The 12,706-nt window shown below is 40.8% G+C and overlaps 1 protein-coding gene across 6 annotated transcripts in view; it reads left to right on the forward strand.

Annotated features, from left to right (window-relative positions):
- Positions 1 to 12,706, forward strand: part of SNX25 (sorting nexin 25) — a 151,603-nt gene that overhangs the window by 120,368 nt on the left and 18,529 nt on the right. For all 6 annotated transcript variants that reach the window (XR_005196640.1, XM_037730825.1, XM_017506908.2 and 3 more), the window contains exons 11-12: positions 6,236 to 6,367; positions 9,434 to 9,574. Coding sequence is in view for 5 of the 6 variants with exons in the window: in XM_037730825.1 (XP_037586753.1) it covers positions 6,236 to 6,367; positions 9,434 to 9,574 (273 nt within the window). In the remaining variant the exon portion in view is untranslated. The remainder of the gene's footprint in view (positions 1 to 6,235; positions 6,368 to 9,433; positions 9,575 to 12,706) is intronic.

Raw genomic sequence — 12,706 nt, forward strand, 5'->3', positions numbered from 1 at the left:
CAACTGCTGCAAGTGCAATTTAGAGAATCTTTCAGTATTGTACAGGACATAAATTGTTTTTCTTAAACCAACAATTTGGAAGTTTAAAAATGTAAACAGCCTCTCACTAATTGGTCTTTGCAAACCCAAGCTGTGGTGTGACTTTTTGCTTTGCGTTTTGCTCTTTAGAATTCAACAAGGAAGTTTCCCTAATGTAGATACGGCTGATGCTCTTTGTTCTGCCAGATGGGTCTCTGGCACTTTCTGAATGTGTGTTTGGTGATTCCAAGTGGTCAGTAGGAGAGCAACTTAGAATGAAACAATTTCAGTGAGTCACATTGGGTTTTCTGGGAGCATGTGCCCAATCCTATTGAGCCTTCTTTAGTACTTGTTTTGTGAACATTCAGATGTTTTTGTAGTAGGAGAATATTCTTGAAACAACATATAAGAAAAACTGCTATCATGAGCCTATCAGCAATTTACAGTTAAAATATCTATTCATCTATAATGCAAGTAACTGTCTAAACAAGTGAGTTTTCTTTAAAAAAGAAAAATCCTTCAAAGGTGTGTCATCTTGGTTAGTAGTAATATTTTTACAGAATTATGAAGGAAGAAGTAGTTTAGTGTGAATATCACTTTAATAATCGTTAGTGATGGGCTGGTCGCACAATGGCTCGTGCCTGTAATCTCAGCACTTTGGGAAGCTGAGATGGGTGGATTGCTTGAGCCCAGGAGTTTGAGGCCAGCCTGGGCAACACAGGGAGACCCCATCTCTAGTAAAAATTTTTTTTAAAATTGGCTTATCATGATAGCGCATGCCTGTAGTTCACAGCTACTAGTCAGGTTGAAACAAGAGAATCTCTTGAGTCTGGAAAATCAAAGCTGCAGTGAGCTGTGATCACATTACTGCAGTCCAGCCTGGGCAAAAAATGCAGCTGGGCGGGGTGGCTCATGCCTGTAATCCCAGCACTTTAGGAGGCTGAAGTGGATAGATTGAGGTCAGGAGTTCAAGACCAGCAGGTGTGTGCCTGTAATCCCAGCTACTCGGGAGGCTGAGGCAGGAGACTCTCTTGAACCTGGGAGGCGGAAGTTGCAGTGAGCCAAGATTATGCCACTGCACTCCAGCCTGGGCAACACAGCAAGACTCCATCTCCAAATAAATGAATAAATAAAATAAGAGAATGTTAGTGGTACTCTGAAAAGGAAACAAACAACCAGGTTTCCTAGATTGTCATAAGTAATAGCTCATTCTCCCCCTTACATGGAGTCATTTCCAGTTACTACATATAGAACTCAAGCCTGATAGTCTTCCCAGTGACAAGAACATGTTTGAGATGATAAACAATTCACTGGCATGGTTGATAATCAGTATCTGCAATGTGGCATGTTCTTTAAGAACATTTATTCTGGCTTTATCTCATTATAAATTAAAATACATCTATGTATAACAGTATGAAACATAAGCTAGAGAATGTTCATTGAATTATTTTCTGCTTGGTTTGTTTGAAAGACATTCTTCAGCCTTTCTTAAAACAACTTCTGATAATAACCATGGAATAAACATTCTTAGCTACAGTTATATGAAAGAATTCTCAAGAAACTTGGAGTGATTCACTGGTGCTATAGCTTAATTTGAACTCTACTCTGTCATCTGCATTTCCTATGTAATCAGATTGTCCACAGGCTGCTCAGGGAGCACTCAGCTTCTGGCAGTTGTCTACAGGGCTGAAAGTACTCTGAGGATGGAAGGCAGCTGATCCTTCTTCCAGAAGGAGACATAGTCCTCCTCTTGTGTTTTACTCATGCTGGTAAACAATAATAAATATTTTTAAAACTTAAGATTGGCCAGCCGCAGTGGCTCATGCCTGTAATCCCAGCACTTTGGGAGCCCGAGCCGGGCTGATTCCCTGAGGTCAGAAGCTTGAGACCAGCCTGGCCAACGTGGTGAAACCCCGTTTCTACTAAAAACACAAAAATTAGCTGGGTGTGGTGGCAGGTGCCTGTAGTCCCAACTACTTGGGAGGCTGAGGCAGGAGAATTGTTTGAACCCAGGAGGCGGACGTTGCAGCCAGCCGAGATCACGCAACTGCACTCCAGCCTGGAGACACAGTGAGACTCCGTCTCAAAAAAAAAAAAAAAAAAAAAAATAGCCAGGTGTGGTGGCGGGTTCCTGTAATCCCAGTTACTCTGGAGGCTGAGGCACAAGAATCACTTGAACCTGGGAGGCGGACGTTGTGCTGAGCTGAGATCATGCCACTGCCCTCTAGCCTGGGCGATAGAGTGAAACTCAGTCTGAAAAACAAACGAACAGAAAGCTAAGATTCATGTTGAAAAAGGTTTTGGCAGTCTAGCAATTGACAAACCATACCCCCAAAATCTGTAATAGTAAGACTTTTCTGGATTAAATATCTACTTATTAATCAGATCATTTTCCTGTGCATACACAGTGGTGCAGAATTCTAATACAGAATGCCAGTGGTTTGCTTAACCCTCCATCTCTCACGGATATCTGCACCAGCAGTGTAATTAGCTACTGGATGGTAAAGTTAGCCTTTTAGTTTGATTCCTGAAATTTACTGCCTAGGTTTTTTTGTGTGTTTGTTTGTTTGTTTTCTCTGCAGATTTTGTGAGCCTGGTGCAAACTGTCCAATTCTAGGGTAATGTTGGGAGTAAACCATTAACCATGAAGAGTCTCAGTAATACAAGTGATTAGTAAATGCATGGTGCAGTGCTGGTCATGAAGATTCAGTGAAACATAGAGTCTGACACCTGCCCTCAAGGAGCAAATAATGCTGGTCATGGAATTAAAACAGACATGAAAATAAAATGATCACAGTACTTATTGATGATAAAATGCAGGACAATGGCATAGGCAAGGAGTGCTTCCTGTAGGCTTTCTGAGGAAGGAAAGAGCCCTTGTACACTGCATATTCAGGAGAATTTTGGAGCAAAGCTGCTGTCCTTAAACTACAGTTACATAACCCTATAGGCTTTCTCATAAAAGAGATCCGAAGAGATGGCGAGCATAGCATTTAAAAAATATTATTTATTTTTGTAAATTCTGGTAAAATATATATAACAAAATTTACCATTTTAGCTATTTTTTTAAATTCATTTTTTATTTTAATAGGTTTTTAGGGAGCAGATGGTGTTTGGTTACATGAATAAGTTCTTTAGTGGTGATTTCAGACTTGGTTGAACCCATCACCCAAGCAGTGTACACTGTACCCAATGTGTAGTCTTTTATCCCTCATCCCCCCAACCCCTTCCCCCAAGTCCCCAAAGTCCAGTATGTAATTCTTGTGTCTTTGCTTCCTCATAGCTTAGCTCCCACTTATGAGTGAGAACATACAATGTTTGGTTTTCCATTCCTGAGTTACTTTACTTAGAATAATAGTCTCCACTTTCATCCAGGTTGCCGTGAATGCCATTATTTTGTTCCTTTTTATGGCGAGTAGTATTCTATGCTCTGTACAAACCACATTTTCTTTATCTACTTTTTGATTGATGGGCATTTGGGCTGGTTCCATATTTTTGCAATTGCAAATTGTGATGCTATAAACATGGCCGTGCAAGTATCTTTTTTGTATAATGACTTCTTTTCTTCTGAGTAGATACGTAGTAGTGGAATTGCTGGATCAAACAGTAGATCTACTTTTAGTTCTTTAAGTAGTCTCCACACTGTTTTCCATAGAGGTAGTACTAGTTTACATTCCCACCAACAGTGTAAAAGTGCTCCCTTTTTACCACATCCACTCCTACATCTGTTACTTTTGATATTTTGATTATGGCCATTCTTGCAGGAGTGAGATGGTACTGCATTGGGGTTTTGATTTGCATTTCCCTGATAATTAGTGATGTTGAGCATTTTTTCATATGCTTGTTGGCCATTTGTATATCTTCTTTTCAGAATTGTCTATTTGTGTCCTTAGCCCCCTTCTTGATGGGATTGTTTTTTCTTGCTGATTTGTTTGAGTTCTTTCTAGAGTCTGGATATTAGCCCTTTGTTGGATGTATAGATCATGAAGATTTTTTTCCCTTCTGTGGGTTCTCTGTTATTTCTGCTGATTATTTCTTTTGCTGTGCAGAAGCATTTGTGTTTTGCAACCATCACCACCATCCATCACCAGGACTTTTCTCATCATGAAAAACAGAAACTTTGAATCTGTTAAACAATAGCTCCCCATTTTCCCTCCCACATGCTCTGGAAAAACTGCGATTTTATTTTCTGTCTCTATGAATTTAACTTCTCCAAGTACCTGATATTAGTGGAATCATACTATGTTTGTCCTTCTGTGACTGGTTTTTTTCACTTAGAATAATGTCTTCAGGGTTCATCCATATGGTAGCATGTGTTAGAATTTCATTGCTTTTTAAAGCTGAATGATAGCATGTTTATACCACATTTTGTTTTGCTCACTGTTCAGCAGTAGACATTTGGTTTACTTCCACTTCTTGGCTATTGTTAGTAATGTTGCAATGAATGTGGGTATACAAATATCTCTTAAAGAGATCCTGCTTCCAATTCTTTCTGGCATATACCCAGAAGTAGAATTGCTGGGTTATATGCTAATTCTGTTTTTAAGTTGTTGAGGAATCATTAAACTCTCTACCACAACACTGGCACCATTTTACATTCCCAGTAGCAGGGCACAAGGGTTTCAATCTCCGTGTCCTCCCTGCCAACACTCGTTATTTTCTTTTTTTATATAGTAGTCAACCTAATGGTTATGAGGTGGTATCTTATTTTGGTTCTGATTTGCATTTCTCTAATGATTAGTGATACCAAGCATCTTTTCATGTCCTTATTGGCCATTTGTGTATCCTCTTTGGAGGAATGTCTATTCAAATCCTTTGTGCACTTTTAATTGAGTTGTTTGTGTTTTTGTTGTTTCGTTTTAGGAGTTTTCTATATTCTAGAGATGAAACTTCTGTCAGATAGGTGATTTGCAAATATTTTCTTATATTTTATGGTTTACATTTTTACTATATCAATAATGTTCTTTGATGTACAGAGTTTTAAATTTTGATGAATTCCAAGTTGTCTATTTCTTCTTTGGTGTCTGTGCTTTTTGTGCCATAACCAAGAAATCACAGCCAAATCCAATGTGATGAAGCTTTTCCCCTATATTCCCTGTTTGGTTTTTTTTTTGTTTTTTGTTTGTTTGTTTGTTTTTTGAGACAGAGTCTTGCTCTGTTGCCCAGGCTGGAGTGAAGTGTCACGATCTTGGCTCACTGCAATCTCCAACCCCCAGGTTCAAGCAATTCTCCTGCCTTAGCCTCCTAAGTAGCTGAGATTATAGTTGCTCCCCACCACACCTGGCTAATTTTTGTATTTTTAGTAGAGACAGGGTTTTGCCACGTGTGCCAGGCTGGTCTCAAACTCCTGACCTCAGGTGATCCACCCGCCTCAGCCTCCCAAAGTGCTAGGATTACAGGTGTGAGCCACCATGCCTGGCCCCCTTTATTCTCATTTATGAGTTTTATAATTTTTAGCTCTTTTGTTTAGGTCTTTACTCTACTTTGAGTTAATTGTTGTAGATAGGGTTAGGTTCCTAATCCAGCTTCTTTCTTTTGCATGTGAATATCCAATTTTCCCAGCATGATTTGTTGAAAATACTGTTCTTTTCCCATTGAATGATCTTACACTCTTGTTAAAAATCACTTGACCATATATTATTTCTGGGCTGTATTCCCTTGGTCTGTATTTCTGTCTTTATGCCCTTACCACACTGTTTGATTATTAATAGCTTTGTAGTAAGTTTTGAAGTCAAGAAGTGTGAGTCCTCCAACTTTGTTCTCTTTCAAAGTTGTTTTGACTATTTGGGGTCTCCTGAGATTCCCTACGGATTTTAGGATGAATTGTTTTTTCCTGCAAAAAAATGTTATTGAAACTTTGTTGGGGATTGCATTGAACCTGTAGGTTGCTTTGGGTAGTACTGACAGCAATATTAATTCTTCTAATCCGTGAACATGGGATGTCTTTACAGATATTTGCCTTCTTTAGTTTCTTTCATCAGTGTTTTATAGTTTTCATTGTAGAATTATTTCACCTCCTTGTTTACATTAATCCCTAAGAATTTTTTTTAATGCTATTGCAAGTGGAATTTTTTTTCTTAATTTTGTTTTTGGATTGTTCACTGTTAAGTGCATTAAAACACAGCTGATTTTTGTGTGTTGACTGAATCCTGCTACTTTGCTGAATTGCATAGTTTTAAGTGTTTTCATAACTCCCAGGATATTTTCCCTGTGACAGATTGTTTCCAAGTTGAAAGATGAAATAATCCTAATAGAGAAAGAACGCACAGACCTTCAACTGCACATGGCGAGAACGGATTGGTGGTGTGAAAACCTTGGCATGTGGAAAGCCTCCATCACCAGTGGAGAGGTAGGTTTGACTGCTTTTCCTCTTAATTGATTTTAAAAGTTTGGCTTTATTAGAAAAGATTTTATCCTGAAGAAGGAAGATTGAGGGTAGAAGGCTTATGCGCATTCTTTTAAACCACATTTGTCCTACCTTCCTTCCCCCATAATTTTTACTCTAGTTTACTCATGACTGGAAACTTTACAAAGCTGCTTGATATACATTTGATCTCACTCCACTTCAAACAACAAGTTTTTTCTGTTCCCTGGAATTTGAAAGCAGTTTTAATGTCCTTGAATTGCCAATCTATTTTTCCATTGAGGGTTGAAATAAAATGGAAAGCACTTTTTGAATCTTGAAGATGAAAAACTATAAATGTAAGTGCATTTGATTGTTTCATCCTGCTGGCTTCAATTGCTTAAATTTCAGTATCTCTAAAATCCTCAGTGAATATTTTTTCTTTGAATTGTTTTGCTGTTTTTGAAGGACATGGGATAAGAGTTTGTAGAATATACTGTATCCCTTTTCATTTGTCTATAAAAATAATTTCATGTATGTGCCTATGCAACAATCCTGCATGATCTGCACATGTATCCCAGAACCTAAGTACAATAAAATAATAATTTCATTTAGGAGGAAAGATGCTTACAGGCATTTACATTATTACTGTTGACGGCTTTCCTCCCCCCTGCCCTACTGTCTGTCAACTGGAAACCTGGAGATGAAAGTCATATAGTGTGGTCATTTACATAGACACATTATATGCAAATAACAAGATCTGAGCAAGAGAGTGCTTTTTTGTCCTCATCAGTATTTCATATGGCTTATCTTTGTTCTTCCCTGCCTTTCCCTCAAGCCAGTGGCTTGATACTATTACAGGGATTGGGAGAGGGTTAAAATTCACAACCTTCAATTTATTTCTAGATTAAATAGCAAAACAAAGCATGTTCTCCAAGAAAGGACACACAGTACGTGAAAGCCTAACCAAGTTCCTTCCGTATGTCTTCAGCACTTGGTGGCACTCCCATTAAGCTAAGCTGCTGGACAATATACATTTCTCCATGGAAGGTGTTGAGCAGTGGATCAGGGAAGGTCATGCCCAGCCTTGGACTCCCACATAGAAACCCTTGACAACTGCAGATAGTTACCATTTGGATGGAAGTATAGGAAGGTAGTGGGCTTAGGGGAATGCATTGGCAAAAGCTGCTACAAGAGGCCGTTGGGGGAAAGAATACAAATTCACTTACCTCCTCAGTTTTGCTCAGAGCTGGCCTTGACACTTCACAGTTCATTAAAATCATCTTCCAAAGGCAAACATTACAGGAAGCAGAAAGGGAAGGAAGGAATGGAAACTATCACAAGGCACTGTGCTCTGGCAGTCAGTTGCTGCTAAGGAGCTTGCCGAGGTACCGTGTTCGTTGAAAAGGCAGCGGAAGTGGGAAAGGGGCACCTGACATCTAGAGCTCGCAGAACAGTCCAGGAAGGTGTAGAAGATGCATTTTCATGGAGGTGGATGTGCCTGGATTCTGTGCTAGCTGCCTCATCAGAGGTGTGGTCCTAGGAAAGTCAGGTATCCTGTCTGTGCCTCTGCTTCCCTGTCCTTACAGTGGGGTAATAATCCTGCCTCCCAGGGTGGGTGCTCAGTAAACCTCTCTTCCCCTTCCCTTTCTTATGACTCCTTCTCTCTAATTCAATTTATTATGCTAATTCAAGCTCACATTCAATGTATTTTCTATTTTTTTCTCTTCTTATGTTAAGTATAGTAGTGTTGGGAGAAGCAACAAAGGAGAAAGGACTTACAGAGTGCCTACATAAATTGCTTATGAGTAACACATAAACAAGGAAGAACAAACTGCAGAAGGCCGCAGGAGGCCTCTGAGGAGGATGGCCGCTTCATGCCTCATGTTCTGGTGCAGAGTGACCTTGGCTCTGTTACCATAAACATTGTGCTCAAGGACGTAAAACCCCTTTATATCACTATGACGTAGCCAGACTTGTAGGCTCCTTGTAAGGCCCGTGTTCTGTCCGCTGCACATAGATAATAGGCTAGAGAGAACCACATGTTCTTTTTTTGTGAAACTCCCAAACTGCCACTGTTATCAATCCTTAAAATGATACACCGGTTCTGGCTCACTGATTCATTTCCGGTTCACTAATTCACTCCACCATCACTCCACCCCACCCTGTAGATCAGAGTAATTGTAACCAATAATTGTGTGGATGATCAGAGTTCGGGGCCTTCACTGCCTCCTCCAGAGTAATGACTGATAGCCCTCTGGTCCCACTATCTCTCTTAATCTGTCTTTTTCTCATTCCTTTGTCCCACCAAACACAGGGTACCCACAGGTGATGTAGGGCTGGTTCCCTACATAGTAGTGGCCTCTTCTGGATTATGGGTGGGCGTGTGTGGGTGTGTGTGTGGGTGTGTGGGTGTGTGTGCGTGTGTGTGTGCACGCGTGCGCATGTGAGATCCTTCTCCAAGAGTTTCTGATGTTTTTGATGCCTGTTTGCTTGCTGTTAATTTGTCTTTTCAAAGTAACACAGGATGAGCCTGCTGTATTCGTTTTCTTTTCCTGTGAAATACATTTCATACCAGAAGCAACACCCATTTATTGATCACACCTCTGTAGGTCTGGAGTCTAGTACAGGTTCATTGGCTCCCTGCTGGTTGTATCACAAGTCTGTTTCCCAGACTAAGGTCTTGTCTAGAGACTAAGTAAAACCCACTTCCCAGCTTATTCAGATTGTTGGCAGAATTCAGTTCCTTTGGTCATAGAACTGAGGTCTCTGTTTTCTTGCTGGCTTCCTTCTTGGAATTTGAATCTTTCTGACTTCCTTTTGTACTACTGGCTAGCAAAAACTCTCTGCTTTTAGGTTAGGCCCACCGAGGAAATAACCCTATTTTAAGGTCTGCTGTGCCATATTACGTAACTTAGTTGCTAGTGTAAAATCCATAATACTCACAGTTCCAGGGATCCTGCAGGGTACACCAGGGGGAGGGAAACCTCCTTAGGGGGACACTTACAAATCTGTCTTCCACATTCACTCGCCATGCTTTTTCTAAGTATCGATTTTGATGTGTTCCCCAAGGTTACAGAAGAGAATGGTGAGCAGTTGCCATGTTACTTTGTCATGGTAAGCCTACAAGAAGTTGGAGGAGTTGAAACTAAGAACTGGACAGTCCCCAGAAGGCTCAGCGAGTTTCAGAATTTACACCGGAAACTCAGTGAGGTATGAATACTCATGAACGCAGGATTCTAGAATTACTGCAGGAGAGCTTGTTTCAGGTTTTGCACATTAAAAAACTGATTAATCGTCTTCCTTTGCTGTTGATACTAGCACAGTGGCATTTTCATCCTGACATTTGGAAATTTACTCACAGATCAAACTGTCTAGTCTAGCCTAAGTCCATCAGGACAGATAATTGCCTGATTTTCACTGTAAATTGCCAGAGAGCAGGAGAGCTGGAAGACACCTAAGGATCATCTAGGTCTCTCAGGACTGGCAGCTTCAAAACCAGCTGCTGGTTGTGATCCATTGATGGTAGTGAAATTGGTTGTGAGTTGCAGCCGTAGAAAGAACCAACTGCATTGGATTCTGTCCCATGTACAAGGGAGGCAGTAAGGTGCAGTGCTCGGAGCACAGCCTCTAGAACTAGACTGTTCAGCTCTGAATCCCAGCTCTGCCTTTCGTGGCTGTGTGACCTGAGATACACGGATGGATGGATGGATGGATGGATGGATGGATATTTTTTGAGACGGGATCTTGCTCTGTTGCCCAGACTGGAATGCAGTAGTGCTATCTCAGCTCACTGCAACCTGTGTCTCCCAGGTTCAAGCGATTCTCCTGCCTTAGCCTCCTGAGTAGCTAGGATTACAGGCGTGCACCACCACACCCAGCTAATTTTTGTATTTTTAGCAGAGATGGGGTTTCACCATGTTGGCCAGGCTGGTATTGAACTCCTGACCTCAGGTGATCCATGCACCTTGGCCTCCCAAAGTGCTGGGATTACAGGTGTGAGCCACTGCACATGGCCTGACCTGGGATTTATCACTCATTTGCCTTTTGCCTCTTTTTCCTTATTAGTGAAATCGAATACTAATAGTGCCTGCCTTGTGGGGTTGTTCGGAGAATGAAGGGAATATATGTATATAAAGCATTTAGAAGAATGTGTGGCACATATAGTAAACTTCATTGTGTTTTTGGTAGTAGCAGTTGTAGTAATGAGCACTGTTTCGTAGAACTTTGGTTTCGGTTTTATTTATGTATATGTATATATGCATGTGAATTACGGGTTGCAATGTAGCATGCATTTCCTATTGTGAGTTTCGGTTAAAATGTTTGAAAGCCACTAATCTAAATCTTTTGTTTGACAGATGAGGGAAACTGATCCCAGAGCTTAACTGACTTGTCATAGGACATGTACATAGTGACCAAATCAAGATTATTAATAGAATCTTACTTGTAGATTATTCTTCCTACTTTTCCTGAGGAATTGCCATCTTCTCTAATTCTCCTTCTACTATGGACCCTTGCCTTTTTCCCCAGCAGTGAGCAGTTTTTCAGTTATTTCTGCTTCAATTTGTGTCCATTTCCATTTTTCTCCTGCTCAGCGCGAACTGATACTGGTGAAACTATAACTGTCAAATGGTCCAGCTGCTTGCTGCTTGTAGAAAGAAACCATCATAATAATAAGAGCAATGCGTGATAAAAAGAAAGCGAGATTTTATTATCCATGCTAGCAAAGGGAGGAGCGGGCAAAATTATTTCTAAAAATTTCCATCCTCAGCCAGTCGTGGTGGTTCACACTCATAATCCCAGCACTTTGGGAGGCCGAGATGGGCGAAACACTTGAGCCAGGCCAACATGGTGAAACCCTGTCTCTACTGAAAATGCAAAAAATTAGTTGGGCATGGTGGTGCACACCTGTTGTCCCAGATTTTCGAGAGGCTGGGGATAAAGAATCACTTAAACCCAGGAGGTGGAGGTTGCAGTGAGCCAAGATCACGCCACGCCACTCCAGCCTTGGCGACAGAGCGAGACTCCATCTCAACAAATAAAAATAAAAATTTCTACCCTTCAATTGTGGAGAGAACACAGGGGATTTTAAAGAGAGGGTTTGGAATGCAGAAGAGGCAGTGGGACTAGGAGGTGTCAGGTGGCGTGACCTGCTGTATGGCTCGTCTTGAATTATTGTTACATCTGGTGAAGCGGCTGGCACCATTGTGGCCAGAGGTGTCTGGTCCATATCAGGATCTGGCCCTTGAAGCTTCTAAGGAAATAGATGACCAGATAAGGAGTGTGGTGTGCACTTAACAAGCATGTGGATAAATAAATGTGCACAAAGCATGGGAGCATGGGATGGGGAAAAAGGGAGTGGAGGTTCACAGCACATTCCCAGCCAGTATTTCAAAACGAAAGGAAACACATATGCAGCTTGTCTTAAAGTTACATCTTGAGATTATGGAGGAAGGAAAACCAAGTTTTAAAAGCACAGTTTGAAGCCACGCTGCTCCTTTGCAAAACCTCATGGGCACCTCTCGGACTCCTCTTCTGCAAGTGAAATGTGTGTTTTCTTTAACCTTGTCTCCAGAGTGATTTTTAAGCCTGTTTTCATCACTAAATACTGTAATTTCTTCAACTGCTTTTTAAGGATAGTGATCAAAACCTAATGTCATGCATGCTACATTTCTCAGATGACCTTTGGTCACCTTAATCGTGGAAAGCAAAAATTTATCTCAACATAACAATGAATTTTCCCCAAAGTTGTTGAGTAAAATTGATACTACAGAAAAATGTGGTGTTTTCTCTGTGACAAACTATTGTGAAACCAGAGTTTAGTATCAAAACAGGAGGAAAAAGAGTTGAGGGAAAATTTTGAAATAAAATGTCTTTGGAAAGTAAAATTTACTTAGTCAGTCAAAACAATTAAATGGAAGCATTAAAAGGAACAAACATGAAAGTCCATGCCTGTCCTCTTTGCCATCTTTCCTTCTCTCTGGACTGATGGCTGAGCTATTCCCTTACCCCTGCCCTTTCCTATGGTGTGAGTTTTCCTGTTGTGAGAACCCTTCCTATCACCAACTGTGACAGGAAGCACCTTTTTGGGAACTTAGTTATTTTAGTCTTCCCTTCTAACTCTCACTGCCTGTTTGATTTCTCTGAAATTTCATAGAGCTGTTATAAGGATGAAATAATACATGCTATGCTTCTAGCACAGTATCTGGTAGAGGGGAGGACTTACTACAGTTCATACTATGAATACGTTTTGTTAATCTGTAGTTTGCCACCGAGAGGCAGTAATAAGGCTGGGAGTGGGGGCTCCTGCCTGTAATCCCAGCACTTTGGGAGGGCAAGGCAGGA

The sequence above is a fragment of the Cebus imitator genome, unplaced genomic scaffold (assembly GCF_001604975.1).
Source record: "Cebus imitator isolate Cc_AM_T3 unplaced genomic scaffold, Cebus_imitator-1.0 Scaffold365, whole genome shotgun sequence".
Classification (NCBI taxonomy): domain Eukaryota; kingdom Metazoa; phylum Chordata; class Mammalia; order Primates; family Cebidae; genus Cebus; species Cebus imitator.